The sequence below is a fragment of the Pygocentrus nattereri genome, chromosome 9, assembly GCF_015220715.1.
Source record: "Pygocentrus nattereri isolate fPygNat1 chromosome 9, fPygNat1.pri, whole genome shotgun sequence".
Lineage (NCBI taxonomy): Eukaryota > Metazoa > Chordata > Actinopteri > Characiformes > Serrasalmidae > Pygocentrus > Pygocentrus nattereri.
The window spans coordinates 40,845,414-40,867,467 of NC_051219.1; the positions used below are offsets into that span (position 1 = coordinate 40,845,414).

Sequence of the window (22,054 nt, forward strand, 5' to 3'; positions counted from 1 at the left end):
GGTTAGAGATTAATACAGATTACATGTTGACAGCAGGGCTTTAACAACAAACAGGCAAACACACTAACTCACAACTCCCCTCCTCTGCGTACATGAGCTCCATACCTGCTCATACAGAAAACAGTGATCCACTGAGTTCAGCTGAGTGTCTACTTTAAGTGTGTACATCATTTCCAAGAGAATAAAATATATTACATCTCCATAATTATTGCCTAAAGTACAGTGGTGGACAGTAACTAAGTAAATGGAATTAGTTTCTGTACTTAAGTAGTTTTTTCATGTATCTGTACTTTACTTAAGTTTTTCCATTTTGGGCGACTTTTTCCTTTCACTCCACTGCATTTCAGAGTCTAATATCCGACTTTTTCCTCCTACATTTTGAGAAATCTGTTGTTCCTTTTGGTTTCTGTGTGTATAAAAACGTAACATGTCAAAACAAAAGAAGCGCAAAGCCAGAGCACCAATCATGGAACTAACCTCCATCCATCCATCCATCCATTATCTTCCGCTTGTCCGGGGTTCGGGTCGCGGGGGCAGCATCCTAAGCAATGATGCCCAGACCTCCCTTTCCCCAGCCACTTCCACCAGATCTCCAAGGGGGATTCCGAGGCGCTCCCAGGCCAGCTGGGCGATATAGTCGCGCCAGCGTGTCCTGGGTCTTCCCCGGGGTCTCCTCCCAGGTGGACTCACCTGTGACACCTCCCGAGGGAGGCGTCCAGGAGGCATCCTAACCAGATGCCCGAACCACCTCAGCTGGCTCCTCTCGACGTGAAGAAGCAGCGGCTCTACTCCGAGTCCCTCCCGGATGACTGAACTTCTCACCCTATCTCTAAGGGAGAGTCCAGACACCCTGCGGAGGAAACTCATTTCGGCCGCTTGTATTCGCGATCTTATTCTTTCGGTCATTACCCAAAGCTCATGACCATAGGTGACGGTGGGAACGTAGATCGACCGGTAAATCGAGAGCCTTGCCTTATGGCTCAGCTCTTTCTTTACCACTACAGACCGGTAAAGAGCCCGCATCACTGCTGACCCAGCACCAATCCGCCTGTCAATCTCCCGCTCCCTTGTACCATCACTCGTGAACAAGACCCCGAGATACTTGAACTCCTCCACTTGAGGCAAGAGCCTATCCCCGACCCAGAGAGGGCTCTCCTCCCTTTTCTGCCTGAGAACCATGGTCTCGGATTTAGAGGTACTGATTCTCATCCCAGCCGCTTCACACTCGGCTGCAAACCGATCCAGCGAAAGCTGAAGTTCGCGGCCTGATGTCCCCAATAGGACCACATCATCTGCAAACAGCAGTGATGTGACCCTGAGGTCACCAAACCGGACACCCTCCATCCCTTGATTGCGCCTAGAAATTCTATCCATAAAAATTATGAATAGAATCGGTGACAAAGGGCAGCCCTGACGGAGTCCAACTCTCACTGGGAACAAGTCTGACTTACTGCCGGCTATGCAAACCAAACTCCTGCTTTGTTTGTACAGGGCCTGAATGGCTCGTAGCAAAGAGCCATGTACCCCGTACTCCCGAAGCACCTCCCACAGAATACCCCGGGGAACACAGTCGAATGCCTTCTCCAGATCCACAAAGCACATGTGGACTGGTTGGGCAAACTCCCATGAACCCTCCAGAATCCTGGAGAGGGTGAAGAGTTGGTCCAGTGTTCCACGACCAGGGCGGAACCCGCACTGTTCCTCCTGGATCCGAGGTTCGACTATAAGCTGGACTCTCTTCTCCAGTACCCCTGCATAGACCTTGCCAGGGAGGCTGAGGAGTGTGATTCCCCTGTAGTTGGAACACACCCTCCGGTCCCCTTTTTTAAAAAGAGGCACCACCACCCCAGTCTGCCAATCCAGTGGCACCGCCCCCGATGTCCACGCAATGTTGAAAAGGCGTGTCAGCCAAGACAGCCCCACAACATCCAGAGCCTTGAGGAACTCAGGGCGGATCTCATCCACCCCTGGAGCCTTGCCACCAAGGAGCTTCTTAACTACCTTAGCGACTTCGGCCTCAGTAATGGACAAGCCTATTCCCATGTCCCCAGACTCAGCCTCCTCACTGGAGAACGTGTCGGTGGGATTGAGAAGGTCCTCAAAGTATTCCTTCCACCGCCCAATGACGTCTTCAGTCGAAGTCAGCAGCACACCATCTCCACTATATACAGTGCTAGTGGCACACTGCTTTCCCCTTCTGAGTCGCCTGACGGTTTGCCAGAATCTTTTCGGAGCCGACTTAAAGTCAGTTTCCAAGGCCTCACCAAACTCCTCCCATACACGGGTTTTTGCCTTGGCAACAACTGAAGCCGCAGATCGCTTGGCCTGTCGATACCTGCCAGCTGCCTCTGGTGTCCCACAGGCCAACCATGCCCGGTAGGACTCCTTCTTCAGCTTGACGGCAACTCTCACCTGGGTTGTCCACCACCGGGTTCGAGGATTACCGCCCCGACAGGCACCAACTACCTTACGGCCACAGCTACAGTCAGCCGCTTCAGCAATGGAGGAACGGAACATGGCCCATTCTGAGTCAATGTCCCCCACCTCCCCCGATATCTGGTCAAAGTTCTGACGGAGGTGTGAGTTGAAGATCAATCTGACAGGTTCTTCTGCTAGACGTTCCCAACAAACCCTCACTATGCGTTTGGGCTTGCCTGGTCTGACCGGCATCTTCCCCCACCACCTGATCCAACTCACCACCAGGTGGTGATCAGTTGACAGCTCAGCTCCTCTCTTTACCCGAGTGTCCAAAACACATGGCCGCAAGTCCGATGACACGACTACAAAGTCAATCATTGAACTGTGGCCTAGGGTGTCCTGGTGCCATGTGCACTTATGGACATCCTTGTGTTCAAACATGGTGTTCGTGATGGACAAACTGTGGTTTGTGCAGAAGTCCAAAAACTGAACACCACTCGGGTTCAGATCAGAGAGGCCATTCCTCCCAATCACACCCCTCCAGGTCTCACTGTCATTGCCCACATGAGCGTTGAAGTCCCCCAGTAGGACAATAGAGTCTCCAGGAGGAGCACTTTCAAGCACCCTTCCCAAGGACTCTAAGAAGGCTGGGTACTCTGAACTGCTGTTCGGTGCATAAGCACAGACAACAGTCAGGACCTGTTCCCCAAGCCGAAGGCGTAGGGAAGCTACCCTCTCGTCCACCGGAGAAAACCCCAACATACAGGCACCGAGTCGAGGGGCTATGAGAAAGCCCACACCTGCCCGCCGCCTCTCACCATGGGCAACTCCAGAAAAGAATAAAGTCCAGCCCCTCTCAAGGAGATTGGACCCAGAGCCCAAGCTGTGTGTTGAGGTGAGCCCGACTATATCTAGCCGGTATCTCTCAACCTCGCGCACCAACTCAGGCTCCTTCCCCGCCAGTGAGGTAACGTTCCAAGTTCCAAAAGCCAGTTTCAGCAACCGAGGATCAGAACGCCAAGGCCAACGCCTTCGGACACTGCCCGATCCACAATGCACCAAACCCCTACTACTGCCCCTCCCATTGGTGGTGGGTCGATGGGAGGGGGGACTCATGTAACTCCTTCGGGCTGGGCCCGGCCGGGCACCATGAGTAAATGCCCGGCCACCAGACGCTCGCTGGCGAGCCCCTCCCCCAGGCCTGGCTCCAGGGTGGGGCCCCGGTAACCCTGTTCCGGGCAGGGTACACAAGTCCTGTTTTTGTGTTTTCATAGGGGTTATTATGGATCACACTTTGTCTGACCTGTCACCTAGGACCAGTTTGCCATGGGAGACCCTACCAGGAGCTCTTGCTCCAGATAACATAGCTCCTAAGATCATTCAAGCACGCAAACCCCTCCACCACGATAAGGTGGTGATCCAAGGAGAGGTGGAACTAACCTAACCTGTAAAAACACCACAATATAGAAATATGTCCACATATGCAGTCGGGACTGACGCAGCTTTTTTCTGAATTTCTACAAACACCATTTCATTTTATAGTAAATTAGTTTGGGCTGGTTTATGTTTATGAACAGACGCCTACAGATCAACATAGTAAAGGAGCTCATCTGTGATCCTGAGTTTAAAGCCAGTTTTTATTCAACTTAAACTTGGAACTAAGTTGTAAATAAATCTGAAACTGAAACTTTGCTTGTGTGTAAAAAGTGATTTCAGAGCCACTCGGTTCTCCCTGATGGAAACTGTTTACCTTCAGTGTTTTGTGCTTCTGATCATTTTAATAGACGTCAGCGTCACTAATTAATGACGTTCTATTAAAAGACTGGTTTACCAAGAGAGACGCTGGAGGACTTTCACCTGAAATGAGTTCATGAAGCCAGTCTGGTTATAAAAATGATAACAGGACATCAGAGCCAGAATTACTCTTTTAGTACTTTTACTTTATACTTAAGTACATTTGAAGGGAAATACTTTAGTACTTTTACTCAAGTGGAGGTCTAAAGGGAGGAACTTCTACTTTTACTGGAGGAATATTTTACCTTGGGTATCTCTACTTTAACTCAAGTACATGGTTTGTGTACTTCGTCCACCTCTGTTAAAGTAAGAAATCTAAAAGACAAACTGTGTTGATGTAATATGTTGAAAGAAGGAATGATCATGTTATCAATTCAATGCATCACTTTCTTTACAGTTTGGCATTTTCACCAAAGATAAACACATTTTAATATATTTTGTGTTTTTAGCTGCACTTGAAAATTGTTTCTACTGGATGATGAATGGAGTTGTGATTGTGAAGGAGTGTTTATTGTGCTATACTACAGTACTGTGCAAAAGACCCCCCATTCAGGTAATTCTGAGTAGAATAGAATAGTAAACTTGTAACAGAAAGGAGAAAATCAAAGCAAATTCAAAACTGAAAAAAGTGCAAACTTTTATTAAAACACATACATTGATAAATCTACAAATTATTAAAGGTATTAAAAAGAAAAAAAAAACAGGACCACTAACAAGCATGCAAGACCACCAAAACTGGCACCCGCTGTGACCGAGAAAATAAGGACTCAACAGACCGTCCACCTCAGAGTCCAGACCTCAACATAACATCACTGAATGTTTTCGGGATTACTTGGATAGTGAGGAAAAACTGAAAGAAATTCTCCCAAAAAGAATGAAAAAACTCTAATAACGTAATGTAGGAGGTGATGAGGCCAGATGCAAGTGTGAGTTACAGAAACTGAGTAGCCGAGGTTTGTAGAACAGACAAGCCCATAATGAAACAAAACTGAGGAAAACAGAACTAAACTAGAAACAAAAGCTACAACAAGATCGGTGACAACAAGCAACAGGGTAACAGAGACGATGCAAAACAAAGAGACTGAACAAACACAAGCGTACGAATGCACTGAGGGGACCAATCAGAGGGCGGGGCTACAGACAACAGGGAGGTGGAGCAGATGACAAGAGGGCAGGACCAGGGAAGAGACACAGACCAAAATGACAACAAAAGCACATGGCACAAGAAAACAAAGGCACATGACAGACGTAAACAAACACACCTGGCACTGGGAAACTAGAAAACCAAGGCTAAAATAGAAAAGACAAGGATGGAACAAATGAAGACCGTGGAAAATAAAACAGTATTTAGCTTTTGAGGCATAATGTGTCATTTTGTGTAATTCTCTGTTAAATATATCACTGCTGTCTAAAGAAAATCATGTAACATGATTTTTCCATCCATCCATCCATTTTCTAAGCCGCTTCTCCATCAGGGTCACGGGGGGATGCTGGAGCCTATCCCAGCAGTCTTCGGGCGAAAGGCAGGATACACCCTGGACAGGTCGCCAGTCCATCGCAGGGCAGACAGACAGACACAGACAGTCACTCACACACTCACACTTTTTAGGCAATTTAGCATGTCCAATTGGCCTGACTGCATGTCTTTGGACTGTGGGAGGAAACCGGAGAACCCGGAGGAAACCCACACAGACACGGGGAGAACATGCAAACTCCACACAGAGAGGACCCTGGCCGCCCGGCCGGGGAATCAAACCCAGGCCCTCCTCGCTGTGAGGCGACAGCGCTACCCACCACGCCACCGTGCCGCACAACATGATTTTTATTACTTATAATTATAACATTTGAGCTCGCCAGCTGCTCTTTACATTGGGTAACAGTGTCATGATGAATGGATTCATATAAATGCAGTTGCTTGGAATACATTTATATATATATATATATACAGTACTGTGTGAAAGTTTTAGGCATCTAAGCAAATTTTTAATTTAATCTCAATCATTATTAATTAATATTCTATAAATTTTGTTTATTAACACTTTTTTCAGCAAATAATCACAAACTACACAAATAAATAAATTTTGAAAATGTGTCTATATATATATATATATATTTATATATATATATATATATATATATATATATATATATATGTGTGTGTGTGTGTGTGTGTGTGTGTGTGTGTGTGTGTGTGTGTGTGTGTGTATGTATACACACATTAACTTGCATTGAAAGTAAAGAACATTTCCAGCCTGTCTTGTTTACTGTACCATACTAGAGATACTTATTTTTCTTCATACGTTTTCCGCTCTTTTTTTCCCCCTGACAGTGAAAAGTCTCAGACTTGTGCTCAGCACTGTACTTGCTCTAAAGCTATTCAGCTGTACGTGTATTATGAGGATATGTCAGAACATTTCTAAATCTAAAGCATTCTGAATCTTCAGCTGTTAAAATAAAGGAAAGTGCCTTCGGTCAAATTCACTGGCGTTCTAAAACAAAAGAATCACCATGGTAACACTCTGGAGAAAAAAAGCCATAGTGCCCCAACGAATCAACCTCACCCGAGGAAAGAGCATGTTAGTGTCGGGACCAAGAGCTATTTTCTCCTTGCCCAAAGCCCCAACCTATGAGGTTTAAATGCTAAGACTATTCTGTACTGTGGTTCTGTTCTAATTATTGTCTAATCAGTTTCAAAAATGAACGAAAGTAAAAGAATTTTCAACCAAAAATAAAAGTGGAATAAAAGACTTCAGCCGCTGAGTTCTTGTGAAAGAGAGGAAAATACCTCTTTATCTATTGAGCTTCGGGTGGCAAGATGGTTCCTGGACAACCACACATGCAAAGATCATTACAAAGCATCCTTCTGATACCCCTGAATTCCATGTCCCTGAATCACCTTTTGGTTCCTATTACGTCTTGGTTTACCAAGTCTTTTGAAAACCCTTATTTCCCACCAATCTTAGGATATATCTTTATATCATTTTCTCGGCCTTGTTCTATCGAGTCCTCCTGTCCTCCCCGAGGCCGTTGTTTTAACACTTCTTTATTAATTTGGCTCAAAGACCAGATTTTGCCGGTCCTTATCTAGTCTTCTTGCTGTGCAGGCAGTGTTTCTCAACCCTCCTGAACTTCCAGGTGCCTTCTGCCACAAAAACCCCTTTCATACAGTGCCCTGTCTGTGTCTGGGTCAGAGGTTCACTCTGTCCCACGCACACGCTAGGCCTGTTTTCTGAATGTAGAGATCTGTCTGTCTCAACTAAGTGGCTATAACTTTATTTTAACCATTTTTATATGACTAACTCATTCTAAAGTAGTCATTTTTGAGGAATCTCTTATTAAAACTCCACAATAGTGCAACTGTTTCATTTCTAAAGCTTTGAAATAGGCTTTCAATGAGTGTCCTGTGACATAACCTGAAAGCAAGTCTCCTGGAAAGAATGGAAGCTGTAATAAAGGCAAAAGGTGGACACACTAAGTACTGGACAGATTTATCCATCCATCCACTTCCTAAGCCGCTTCTCCGTCAGGGTCGCGGGGGGGTGCTGGAGCCTATCCCAGCAGTCTTCGGGCGAAAGGCAGGATACACCCTGGACAGGTCGCCAGTCCATCGCAGGGCAGACAGACAGACACAGACAGTCACTCACACCCAGGGGCAATTTAGCACGTCCAATTGGCCTGACTGCATGAGGAAACCGGAAGAATCCCACGCAGACACGGGGAGAACATGCAAACTCCACACAGAGAGGACCCCAGTCACCCGACAGGGGAATTGAACCCAGGCCCTCCTCACTGTGAGGCAATTGCACTACCCACCACGCCACCGTGCTGCCCGGACAGATTTATATTATATTTATTACAGGCTTTTATTTCATTCTATGTTAAATGTTTTCTGTTTTTTTTCTTTTATTGCTGATGCTGAAAGATAAAACTTTTTTACTTAATGTCTGTTTTGATTGGATTTTAAACATAGTGGTCTGTGACCTTCGCACAGTGCTTCGTGATCATCGCTCCGCTTTCCTAGTCACAGCTCGAAAGCCCTGCCGCTCTGCCTCATTTCACAGAGCCGCCAGCAGAAAGAGTGCTGACACATCCGCTTGGTTCTGGGTTACGGTTGATGGCGATGTGAGCAGACAGAGGTAGAGGCAGCGCTGTCAGCGTGTTATATAATTGTGTCACTGTACTGCACAATGTTGGCAGTTTCAGTATAGCCTCAATACCTCACACTAGAGAACAACACAAATGCCTAAAGGTCTCATGCAGAGCCGTGAAAATCCTTTTTCTTATGAATCTTTTCATTGGGCACGCAGAGTAAACAGGGCCAAAACAATGCTAAGACTTCAAACAGAGATCCTCTTAGCTTCTATTTGGTATCAAGCTTATTAAATTGTAAACACGGTTTGACCAGAGGAGGACGGGTCTCCCCAGGTGAGTCTTGGTTCCTCACAAGGTTTCTTCCTCCAGTCTGAGGGAGTTTTTCCTTGCCACCGTCGCCTCTGGCTGCTTTGTGACAACATCTTTGTAAAAATACGCTATACAAATAAACTCGAATTGAATAAGCAGAGAAGTAGAGAATATCCTTAATATGTTTCCTTTTTATAGACAAATGATAAATAAATAAACAAATAAATAAACTAAATCTACTAAACTAAACGAAAACAGAAGTGAAATACAGAAACGAGCTTGTCACGATTGGCCCCTCCCAGTCTTGTCCATGTGCGTTTTTGTTTTGGTTTTTCTAGTCCGGCCCCCTTGTTTCGTGACTCTGCCCCTGATTGTTTTCACCTGTCCCTCGTTGTCCCTTTGTTACTTAAGCCCTGTGTTTGCACTTTGTCTTTGCTGGTCTTTGTATGGGTCTTCGTTCTTGCTCGGTTTGATGTTTGCTTTGTCTGTGTAGTTTGTCTTTTCTGGTTTATGTCATGTCTGCCCCACGTTCTATCCGTATTGGCTCTATGATCCTGGACCGGGATGACCCTGATTTTGGATTTTCCCTCAATAAAAGTCACATGTGTCCGCTACCTCGCTCCCCGTTACAGAGCTGTGAAAACCTTTTCAGAAGTCCGAGAGAATTATACACTCACCAACCACTGCATCCACTTACTTGGTGTAAAATTAGAGACTGATTTTTTTCCATGCACAGTTTGTGTTTATGAATCTTTATGAATGGTCCGAGTCACTGTAGAGTGGATATGAACCCTTAGAAACCAAAGCCTGCAGAGTTGACTTCTAGCCTTTATAACTTCAGAACGGTTTCATCTACAGATACAATACACATATCAGACCAGACAAACCAGCAGACCCGGCCCAAGCTAGCTAGTGTGACGTCATCCAGCTGTGATGTCAGCACCTGCGAGTGATTTGGCTCAGAAAATCACCCAAAATATTATTGCTCTGGATTTTTGGCCTTCATATTTCAACAAAGGCTTAGAAACAGCAAAATGGTTCACACATGAGACCGCTCATCAGACTCTGATCTCACCATCCAGAGTGATTTCATCCACCAATGACTGTCCATCCGCCAGAAATCCAGCTCAAAAATCACCCCCAGCTCAAAAATTAACCAAAAATTAATCAAAGGGTTAATAAATGGTGTAAATGTGGTGGGAAACAACATTGACAAAGTAATAACAACAACAACAACAACAACAACAACAACAATAATAATAATTTTATGTATATAGCACTTTTCATCATTAGGTTTGATTTAGAATCAAACGAAATTGAAAGATTTGAAGATAAACACCACGAGTCGTAGTTTTAATTTAATCTTGAGTTAAAGTGATGCGGTTTTAGATGCTTCTTAAAAGTGAGCTCTGAGCTTGACCCAAGGTAAAATATTACTCCAGTAAAAGTAGAAGTTCCTCCCTTTAGACCTCCACTTGAGTAAAAGTACTAAAGTATTTCCCTTCAAATGTACTTAAGTATAAAGTAAAAGTACTAAAAGAGTAATTCTGGCTCTGATGTCCTGTTATCATTTTTATAACCAGACTGGCTTCATGAACTCATTTCAGGTGAAAGTCCTCCAGCGTCTCTCTTGGTAAACCAGTCTTTTAATAGAACGTCATTAATTAGTGACGCTGACGTCTATTAAAATGATCAGAAGCACAAAAAACTGAAGGTAAACAGTTTCCATCAGGGAGAACCGAGTGGCTCTGAAATCACTTTTTACACACAAGCAAAGTTTCAGTTTCAGATTTATTTACAACTTAGTTCCAAGTTTAAGTTGAATAAAAACTGGCTTAAAACTCAGGATCACAGATGAGCTCCTTTACTATGTTGATCTGTAGGCGTCTGTTCATAAACATAAACCAGCCCAAACTCATTTACTATAAAATGAAATGGTGTTTGTAGAAATTCAGAAAAAAGCCGCGTCAGTCTCGACTGCATATGTGGACATATTTCTATATTGTGCTCTATTTACACAAAGTTAGGTTAGTTCATCATTTATGTTGAACAGACTCTCCCAAAGTTTTACGCTGCTGCGCTGACGTTGAACCGCGTGCTGCACTGGGTCGGTATGACCAACAGGTCAAAACCAGCTCTAAACAAAGTGACCGCTGGGCCCTGATTGGTGCTCTGGCTTTGCGCTTCTTTCGCTTTGACATGTTACGTTTTTATACACACAGAAGCCAAAAGGAACGACAGATTTCTCAAAATGTAGTGGAGGAAAAAGTCGGATATTAGACTCTGAAATGTAGTGGAGTGAAAGGAAAAAGTCGCCCAGAACGGAGAAACTTCAGTACAGATACACAAAAAATACTTAAGTACAGAAACTAATTACATTCATTGCAGTTACTGTCCACCACTGTCGGAAACTGACCAACCATGAAGTATAGGTAGAGAGTGGCTATGAAACAGATGACAACAGATTGGCTACAGTTTCTAACTGGACACTGGAGGAGAGGCTATAAACAGGGACTCATACTCAACATTTTAGACAACATAACGGCAACTTCCAGCAATAACCCATGCGTTGTTAGACAGCACCCTGGCCCCTAAGCAGCGGCTTACGTCTCTTATTAGGTAGAGCCATCTTTATTTCTGGCTGTGTAAACAATAAGACTGCAGAAAGGGGAATTTCGCACGATGACACATCTACAGAAGAGCCAGGCAGGTGCTCATAAATATTCAACGATTGTGATCTAATCAGTACAAGCTAAGTGCACGTTATCCCAACCCTGGACAGGATGTCGAGGATGACAGCTCATGAATATTCAAAACCAATATTCACACATATAGACGTGAGTTCACTGAACGTGAGGCGGATCTGATGGAAAAGGACGGAGGAATGCTGCGAGATTTAGAGATGAAGAGGAGGCAGATGAAAGTGAAAGGGCTGCAGTGACTCAGGGCTGCTAACTTTATGAATATTCACCGTGGATTTTGCACTCACCTAGCAGCAGGAACTTGCGTGAGTCTCCATAGAGCTGGAGCAGGTCTGAGCAGAACTGAAGTATGGGAGCGCCCACGCGGTACTCCCTCAGCAAGAGAGCGAACTGCTGAATCTCCTGAGGGGTCAGCTTACTCCGCAACTGAGCACAAACAGGACCACACCAAACAAACACACCGATCAGGCATAACGTTAGGACCACCTCCTTGTTTCTACGCTCCATTGTATCAGCTCCACTTACTGTATAGCTGCACTCTGTAGTTCTACAGTTACAGACTGTAGTCCATCTGTTTCTTTGATACTTTGTTACCCTGTTCTTCAGTGGTCAGGACCCCCATGGACCCTCACAGAGCAGGTACTATTTGGCTAGTGGATCACCCAAGTGTCTGATCCACTCAGACCAGCACAACACACACTAACACACCACCACCATGTCAGTGTCACTGCAGTGCTGAGAATGATCCACCACCCAAATAGTACCTGCTCTGTGAGGGTCCATGGGGGTCCTGACCACTGAAGAACAGGGTAAACGGGGGCTAACAAAGTATCAGAGGAACAGATGGACTACAGCACTACAGAGTGAGTTTAAAGCCTAAATGGTGTGGAAACATGGTTTACAGAACCTCTCAAGCCTCAAATAGTTAAACACTTTGGGATGATAAAATAAACGTGGCTCCAAAAGTATTAAAGGACGTATTTAAAGGAAGACTGAAGACTTTCCCGCTTAATAACTCCCCAGTCCAAAAAGTGTTTAGTTTCTGTATAAGTTGAAAAAAACAGCTTATTTTGAATTGGTCACAGTTGTGATGTCACTACCATGGACACTTTTACATAGTATTAAATGTTGTGCTGCTTCCAGCTGTTGGAAAACAAATGAAAATACACACTATATTTCCAAAAGTTTGTGGACACCTCAGCCTCACACCTATATGAGTTTGTTGAACATCCTATTCCAAAATCATGGGCATTAATATGCACTTGCAGCTATAAGGGGTCCAGTCTTCTAGGGAAGCTTTCCACAGTATTTTGGAGTGTATCTGTGGGAATTTGTAGTGTTCCCAAAACCCAGATTCGCCCATCAAACTGTCAGATAGTGAAATGTGATTCATCACTCTAGAGAACGTTTCCACTGCTCCACTCTAGCCAACGCTTGGTATTGTGTACAGTTCTTTGGCTTGTGTGCCATGGAAACCCATTTCATGAAGTTCCCGATGCACGGTTCTTGTGTTGATGCTGCTTCCTGAGGCATTTTGAAACTCTGTAGTGAGTGATGCAACAGAGGAAAAGCAATTTTTATGTGCTACAAATTTCAGCACTCGGCGACCCCGCTGTATAAGTTCTACCACTTCATGGCTGAGCTGGTGTTTCTCCTAGACACTTCCATTTAACAATAATAGCACTTACGGTTGACTGGGGCAGGTCTAGCAGGACATACATTTTCACCAACTGACTTGTGGCAAAGATGGCATTCTATGATAGTGAAATGTTGTTATGTTATTGTTAATTATTGTTATTGTTATTTATTATATTATGTTAATTATTGTTAATGATAGTGAAAGTCCTAGAGCTCTTCAGTTCTACTGCCATTATTGGTCTATGGAGATTGCATCGCTATGTGCTTGATTTTATGCACCTATAAGAAATGAGTGTTCACACACTTATGACCATATTGTGTATAATTTTAGCCTTCCACATGATCAGGGCATCAGTCTTGAAATCAATATTTGTTGTTTTTTTTTTTTTTTTACATTGTTATATTCATGCCTTTTAGTCATATTAAGCACAATTCACTATTTAAAAGATACAATTTTTGTCTTCCCATAATCTTTAATCAAAATGTAATGACTTTTGCTCACTTTCTGATTTTTGCTATGTTGCTAGAAACTGCCATGCAGGCAGAGAAATATATAATATTTTATACCATCAATAATATTGTGTTTCACATCCTTCTACCACCACTTATCATTGAGCAAAGTGCTCAGCTAGCTTATGACCCCTCCCTGATCCCATGGCATACCCATTTTACACAAGTGGCCATTCACTGAGGCTCAACCGGGTGTTCGGTCAGCCATGCAACCTTGTCAATGCAAACCATTCTTGAATGTTTAAATATAATATACAGAAATGTTGCTCTGTGTAGTTAAAGCTACATCTTTGTTGTTGTTGTTGTTTGCCCTGTAACTTTTAGCATGCTCAAATCCAGGTTTTAGACCATATTTTGGTGACTGAATTTTTAGAAATTCACAAAATATGCAAATTTCCCTACCTACCTCCCGACCCACCTAACTACCTACCTACCCACCTACCTAATTACCTACCTACCCACCTATCTACCTTCCCATGTACCTATCCACCTACCTACCTACCTACCTACCTACCCACATACCCACCCACCTACTCACATACCCACCCACCTACCTACCTACCTACCCACTCACCTACTTACCTACCTACCCACCTACCTATCTATCCACCCACCTACCCACCTGTTTTTCTGTCTTTTTTAATAGAGGGTGATGGCGTCACCTTACTCTCCCCTCAAATCCAGGTTTTAGACCATATTTTGGTGACTGAATGTTTAGAAATTCACAAAATATGCAAATTTCACTACCTACCTCCCGACCCACCTAACTACCTACCCAACTACCTCCCTACCTATCCACCTACCTACTTACCTATCCACCACCTACCTTTAGCATGCTAAGTTGCATCAGCAGTCATTTGTAATAGATTAAGTAGTTTTCAATCTACTGCCTAGCAAACAGAAATGTCATGGCTTTGAAATATTAAGCATTTCAAAGTAGTTTACTGTTATGCTGCTATGCTTATAAACAGCTTTGTTTGCCATTATTTCTGGGTTTGAATTGGAAAATGTGTCCGTTCTCAACGATTTCTGGGCAAATTCTGCTCTCAAAGTCAACACTTTACACCATCCCTCGCCTAGCTCATCAGACACACTTCACTCAAACTAATAAAGTAATGGCACGGCCCTTAAGATGGTGTTAGAAACTCCCTGAGGGGCCGTGATGAGGCCAAGCGGACAAGGACATGTTATAACCAGTACTAAAAGGGTGGGGTGTTTCAATCAGCAGTGCGTCATGTTCTGATTTACTGTTCACACGGACTTTAACTTGCTCCATTTACACTACCAGCCTGGATTGCCTTTCACATGAGGCACAATACAGGGCAGCCAATCAGAACTGAGCTCATTTACCAACAGTCTTAAAGCCACAGTAACAAAAACAGCCTGTTTAATTCTAAGGGATAAATAGAGGTTGGAAAATATTCATGCTGTATATTTTTCGGTCATAAAATCACACACATGTTATATCTGGACATAAATAATAAAGATAAACCAAAAATGTAGAATATGAGCATTAAAACAGAACTGTGTCCTTGTGTGTATGTGTGTTCGTCTCACCGTAATCATATACTCCTGCATGAGCTGCAGGCTGGCATTACTGGGCTCTGAGTCACTGTGTATGGATGCCAGGCTGTGATGGGAGTCCTGATAGGAGAGAGAGGAGTTCTCGCTGTAGTTCTCGCTGTAGTACGGCTCAAAGGCGTCCTGAGAGCCATCGCTATGGAAAAAAGATGCACATGCAAGCAAAGCTGAAAAATTATCAAGGGATCTTATCAGACTCTGACCTATACACGAGGGTGCCATTAGAAATCTGAGGATAGCCTGCATGCATAAACAAACGCTAACATGTTTGTCCATTGCAGTGCGCCACGTACAACACTACTGTACTACTGTGCAACACTATTGTCCTAGGGGTTTTTCTATTAACCAGATTACTGCAGATAAACAGTGCTTGGCCTAGAGCTTAACTCACCCTTAACTTAAAGTGCCCAGTTTATACAAGTTGTACTGTAACATATGTCACATTATATTGAAGTATACATGGTGGACTACTGTAGTTCAAACAACCGAGTGGAAGTACATCCAAGAGGAATGGGAAGTAAACAGGTTTGTGTGGTTCTTTGTCTTTTTTAATAGAGGGTGATGGCATCACCTTACTCTCCCCTCAAATCCAGGTTTTAGACCATATTTTGGTGACTGAATCTTTAGAAATTCCCAAAATATGCAAATTTCCCTACCTACCTCCCGACCCACCGAACTACTTACCTACCCACCTACCTAGTTACCTACCTATCCACCTATCTACCTTCCCATGTACCTATCCACCTACCTACCTACCTACCTACCTACCTACCTACCTACCTACCTACCTACCTACCTACCTACCTACCTACCCACCTCTCTACCTTCCCATGTACCTATCCACCTACCTACCTACCTACCTACCTACCTACCTACCTACCTACCTACCTACCTACCTACCTGCCTACCTACCTACCTACCTACCTACCTACCTACCTACCTACCTACCTACCTACCCACCTACCTACCTACCTACAAACATACCCACCTATCTACCTACCTACCTACCCACTTATCTACCTTCCCATTTACCTACCTACCTACCTACCTACCTACCTACCTACCTACCTACCTACCCATGTACCTATCCACCTACCTACCTACCTACCAACCAACCCACTCAGACTCTTTTTAGACTCATATTTGTATATTAGCATGGTTTCCTCTTGACGAGGGCAACATTTTGATCATTTCATGCATTTTTTTTTACCAGCATACTGTTTTTTATTATTGAAAATATTGATTCCAAATGTTTGAACGTTAATGTAACCAACAGGAAACTTGGTTTAGCTTTGGGTTTTTGCAAATAATGACAGTTAGTATCAGCACAATGTCTTCCTGACAGATATTCTTTGTTTTCTTATGTTTGACAGCAACAAACTGAGTAAAAGTACAACCACACACACACAAATCAGTGGAGCATGGTCTGGATACGCCCTTCACTCACTATGAGCTGCAGCAGCTGAAGTCTGTATCATATCCGTACGTCATGTCTGTCAGGCAGCTGTCACCTTGGAAACACAAAGAGACGAGCTGTCAGGAAGATTGAAAATCTGCACCTTAAACATTACGCAATCATTTCTTTCTTCCTCCTGAGCCTCAAATGAGTATAAGCTTGTGATCACATGATACAATGATAAATAGTGAAGCCACTCTTGAAGGCCCAGTTATAGAAAGTGTTGAGACAGTGTAGAGGTGGCGGGGGGCTCAGATTGTGATGTGTTTAATTAAAATGTGAACAGCTAAAGCATGATTGATGTTATTGTAAAATACTCAATCTAGATATGTAAAGAACTGTAACAATGCTGGGTAATTACAGCCTACAATTAACATCGCGCATTGCTTGGCGGACACTGAGCTTGATTAAAATGATTTACTAGACTATATATATATATATATATATATATATATAAAATGATAAAGCAAATACATATACTGATGATGATGATGATGATGATGATGATGATATGGAGATATTACACTAACAACAACAATCAGTATATTTTATATTTATATATTTACAGACATAGGGAGAGAAAGACAAATGTTACTAGTAGTACTAGTAGGCTTTCTGGATGGACCACAGAGCTGCTGCCTCAGTGCTTCTCTGTGAATTAACATAATAAATGTTGACTTATGGTCCTGCTAATTGCTGGCAAGAAGGAGGGATGATGTCCTGAGGATCCTGAAATCTCAGTCATGCTAGTATTAACCAATCACATATTGATTACGATGAGTAGGAACACATTTGTGAGAAAAAGCTACTGTAGGCCTTCTGAAAGTCTGAGATACATAGACTGCATCAGTGGTAGCCTGACCAATGCGTTTCAGTCAGTTGCTAGAAATGGAAAACAGCAGCAGCTTAATGTCCAAGCTGTTTATCAAATGACTCTAAAACGGCAACATACAGGGAAAAACATACATTATTTTACATTTATTAGGTACACCTTGCTAGTATAATGTTGGACCCCCTTTTGCCTTCAGAACTGCCTTCATTCTTCATGGCAGACTTTCAACAAGGTGTTGGAAACGTTCCTCAGAGATTTTGGTTGGTTATTTGAGTTCCTGTTGCCTTTCTATAATCTGGAACCAGTCTGCCCATTCTCCTCTGACCTCTCACATCAACAAGGCATTTTTGTCCACACAACTGACCGCTCACTGGATATTTCCTCTTTTTCAGACCGTTCTCTGTAAACCCTAGAGATGGTTGTGCGTGAAAATCCCAGTAGATCAGCAGTTTCTGAAAAACTCAGACCAGCCAGTCTGGCACCAACAAACACGCCACGTTCAAAGTCCCTTAAATCCCCTTTCTTCCCCGTTCTGATGCTCGGTCTGCACTTCAGCAAGTTGTCTTGACCACCTCTACATGCCTAAATGCAGTGAGTTTTGGCCGTGTGATCGGCTGATTAGCTATTTGGTTTAACAAGCAATTGAACAGGTACCTAATTATTACATAACCAGCTTCAAATATAGCATATGGAATTATTTTTTCTTCTGTGTTTAATCTAGAATGCCCAAAGAATCCTAATGCAAATCATGGTTAACTTAGCAGTAGCAAAAAATTGCATTATCATACAGTTTTTTTGCCTCATTATTGACTGACCTTAGATAGAAAACCTTGCTCTAACAGTCACCGTTCACCATTGATATTTAGGGCCATTTCAGTTCAAGCACTCACTTCTCTGTAGCCAGTAGCGGTCAGGCATGGTGTAGTGATATCCCGCTCTGTCCACACACTCAATGGTCTGGTGTCCGTAGATGATTTGAAACATCTGACAGATGAGGGCACAGTACTCTTCCGCAGCATCCTGTGTGTTTGTGGGTTTTAATGTGGAGAGAAAGGATATTATTAGAAAATCAACAGGAGATCTAGTTAAAAATATACACATATACACACATGGACATGGCTTTCACACACACTTACAGTCAGACTGACATCTAGGTCACTTTAATACTCTTTGTGTTGTTTCATTGACTGCTGTCTCTGACTCTCTCTCTCTCTCTCTCTCTCTCTCTCTCTCTCTCTCTCTGTCTTGTTTTCTGTCTCTCTCTCTCTCTCTCTCTCTCTCTCTCTCTCTCTCTCTCTCTCTCACACACACACACACACACATACACTCACTCAGATCCCTGACACAGCACAGCGTTACGTAAGCTTCAGTATTACATCACAGCGGGAGTCCACTCTGAGTGCGCTGTTTACATCACTGCTGTCACAACTCGACTCGTCACCACCGTTACTGCAGAGCGAAAGAAGGTAGTGAGAGAGAGAGAGAGAGAGAGAGAGAGAGAGAGAGAGAGAGAGAGAGAGAAAGGCTGCAAGCTCTCTTCTCCATCTTCTCCACTCTTGCAGACTGCGCCGGATTACACTGCATAACCACAGGATTAGGACATTTCTATACTACTCCATATGGACTGCTGTGCTCTGGACTGGTTGTAGGAGGTTTTAAGGTTACCAGGTTTAACCTCTTATGTAAAACATTTATGTTTCTGTCCTTCAATCCATCCAACCAGTCAATCGTCCATCTGACCGGCAGTCCTTCCGCCCTTCTCTCTATTCATTTATCTCTTCATTTGTCTGTTTGTACATCTTTCTACCATCCATCTTTCTACTTTTCCATTCAACTGTCTGTCTGTTCATAAATCCTTCCATCCATCCATCATACATCTTATTCTCTCCATCTCATCTTCCATCCAACTATTCATCTGCCCACACATTCATCTCCTTGATCCATCTCTCTAGATATACATCTATCTATTCCTCCACTCCTCCAGCCATTTGTATATTTAATCCATCCATCCAACAGTCCATCCATCCCTTCATTCATCCAGCCAGCTTTTTCAATCCATTCATCTCTCTGCCTGGCTATGTCTCTGTCTATGCATCCATCCATCCATCCATCTTTCGATCCATCCTTCTGTCGATCCATCCATCCATCTGTCGATCCATCCATCCATCCATCCATCCATCCATCCATCCTTCCATCCATCCTCCTACCCATCCATCCATCCATCCATCCATCCATCCTCTACCCATCCATCCATGCACACATCCATCCATCCATCCATCCTCCTACCCATCCATCCATCCATCCATCCATCCATCCATCCATCCACCCATTCATCCACCCATCCATCCTTCCATCCATCCATCCATCCATCCATCCATCCATCCATCCATCCATCCATCCATCCATCCAGCTTTCATCTATCCATTTTCACCTCTGTCTATACAATCATCTCTTATATCAATCTGTGAGATGTTTCAAACCATTTGTATGTCCATCCATCCATCCATCCATCCATCCATCCATCCATCCATCCATCCATCCATCCATCCATCCTCTTCACTATCAATCAGCCACCTGGCCATCTGTCTGTCTATACATCCATCCATTTGACTATGCCTCCATCTATTCATCCATCTATCCACCAATATTGTTTCTAAAAATGCATCTATCTGTCTTTCTGTCTACCTGTGCCTCCATCTTTTTCTTTCTGTTCATCTATATGTCAGTCTTTTTCTTATCACCTATTTATCCATAAACCTATGTTTGTTTCTATCTTTCATCTATCTGCCTGTCCATGTCTGTCTCTGCATCCATCCATCCATCCATCCATCCATCCATCCATCCATCCATCCATCCATCCATCCATCCACGTATGTTCATTTCTAACCATCCATACACCTGTTTGTTCTTCTGCCTTTCTATACATCTCTCCATTCAACCTTCCATCTTTTTCTCTTTCCATTCATCTTTCTATTTTTCATTCATTCTTCCACTTTCATTCTCTCACCCGGTTCTCCACGGCCAGCACTACCAGGTTGCAGTAAGCGTCAGGGCATGGCGTCGGCTCCAGTGGGTTGTGGTTTCTTCTCTCCCAGCTGCCATAAGACTTGCCCCTCTCCCAACTCCCCATGCAGGCATGCCTGCGCTCCCAGCTGCCCCCCTGCCCTTGCTTCCTCTCCCAGCTTCCTCCTGCTTTGCCCCCAGGTCCATGTCTCTTCTCCCAACTGCCCCCCACCCCTCCTCCTCCCCCTCCTCCCGCAGGACCACGGCGCTCCCAGCTGCCCCCAACGGGCCTCCTCTCCCAGCTCCCGCTCATGGTCCTCTTCTCCCAGCTCCCTCCACACGGCTTCCGGGTTTGACGCCTCTCCCAACTTCCTCCCACCTGCCTCCGCTCCAGACTGCCACCTCCGCTACTGCCCCCTCCTCCTGCTGATCCTACTCCACCCGTGCTGGTACCACTCTGTTTTGACTCATGGCGAGAGGATGGCTTCCAGTCCACCCCACAGATGGTGTGACGCCTCTCCATGGTGCCCCCTGCAGGGCGAGGGTCAGCATTACTCATGGTTTGTCTGCGGCCCTCAAGGCCAGTAGGCCGTTTTTCCAGAGATCCACCAGCTAGAATGGTGTCCACGTTCAAACCTGGCAGATATATAAATAAAAAACATCAAAAAATTTAATATAGCTGGACAAGAGTATCCAGACATAAATACACCCAACATAGCGCATTATTTTTATTATTATAATTGCATATATGGAAATGTGTGCAACTGTATATGTCATATATTTTATGTTTTTTTAAATTGTATAACTTATATTACTGTACAAACACTGTACATTGGAATAGTGTAGGACTGTGTGCATACAAATGTGTATATTGTGTATTTGTATGTGAATATATTTAGTGTCTAACGTGTGCATATATACAGTATATATTTTTTCTTCTTATATATGTTTTTTGGATATATAAGCACTACAAGAAGACTAAGATTTCCTTCACACCTGTGTAAATGTGATGTGATAATAAATTAATAAACTTATATGATAAGCTTTTCTTCTTGAAGTACTAAATCTGGTCTGTATTATACAGTAATTAATTATTTATGATTACATATAAGTAATTATAGTAAAATAAGTAATTATAACAAAATCTTGTATCTCCATAATAGTAACTTTACAGGCAAAAAACCGTGTTTACTTTTAATGTAAATCAATGGAATTAGAATTTTGTCCAAGTAGTTTTGGGCTGGTTCTGTTAGTCCATTCATTTTGAAATTTACACACAAAGTGAAGGGCAGAAGCATTTTCAGATTATGGTGAAAACTGAAAAACAACAAAAATGGAGATGGTTTTGTTCCGACAGCAGTGATATATATATACACATACACACCTGCCACTTTATTAGGTACAATTCAATTGCTTGTTAACACAAATAGCTAATCAGCCAATCACACGGCTGCAACTCAATGCATTTAGGCGTGTAGAGGTGGTCAAGACCACTTGCTGAAGTGCAGACCGAGCATCAGAACGGGGAAGAAAGGGGATTTAAGGGACTTTGAACGTGGCGTGGTTGTTGGTGCCAGACGGTCAGGTCTGAGTATTTCAGAAACTGCTGATCTGCTGGGATTTTCACGCACAACCATCTCTAGGATTTACAGAGAACGGTCCGAAAAAGAGGAAATATCCAGCGAGCGGTCAATTGTGTGGACAAAAATGCCTTGTTGA

At 43.5% G+C, this 22,054-nt stretch overlaps 1 protein-coding gene across 1 annotated transcript in view; it reads right to left on the reverse strand.

The window, feature by feature from the left end:
* Nucleotides 1–22,054, reverse strand: part of ccm2l (CCM2 like scaffold protein) — a 37,856-nt gene that overhangs the window by 834 nt on the left and 14,968 nt on the right. Inside the window, exons 5-9 of the mRNA XM_017710889.2 lie at nt 20,340–20,971; nt 18,223–18,352; nt 16,492–16,555; nt 15,021–15,180; nt 11,603–11,741 (exon numbers count right to left, since the gene is read on the reverse strand). Coding sequence (XP_017566378.1) covers nt 11,603–11,741; nt 15,021–15,180; nt 16,492–16,555; nt 18,223–18,352; nt 20,340–20,971 — 1,125 coding nt within the window. The remainder of the gene's footprint in view (nt 1–11,602; nt 11,742–15,020; nt 15,181–16,491; nt 16,556–18,222; nt 18,353–20,339; nt 20,972–22,054) is intronic.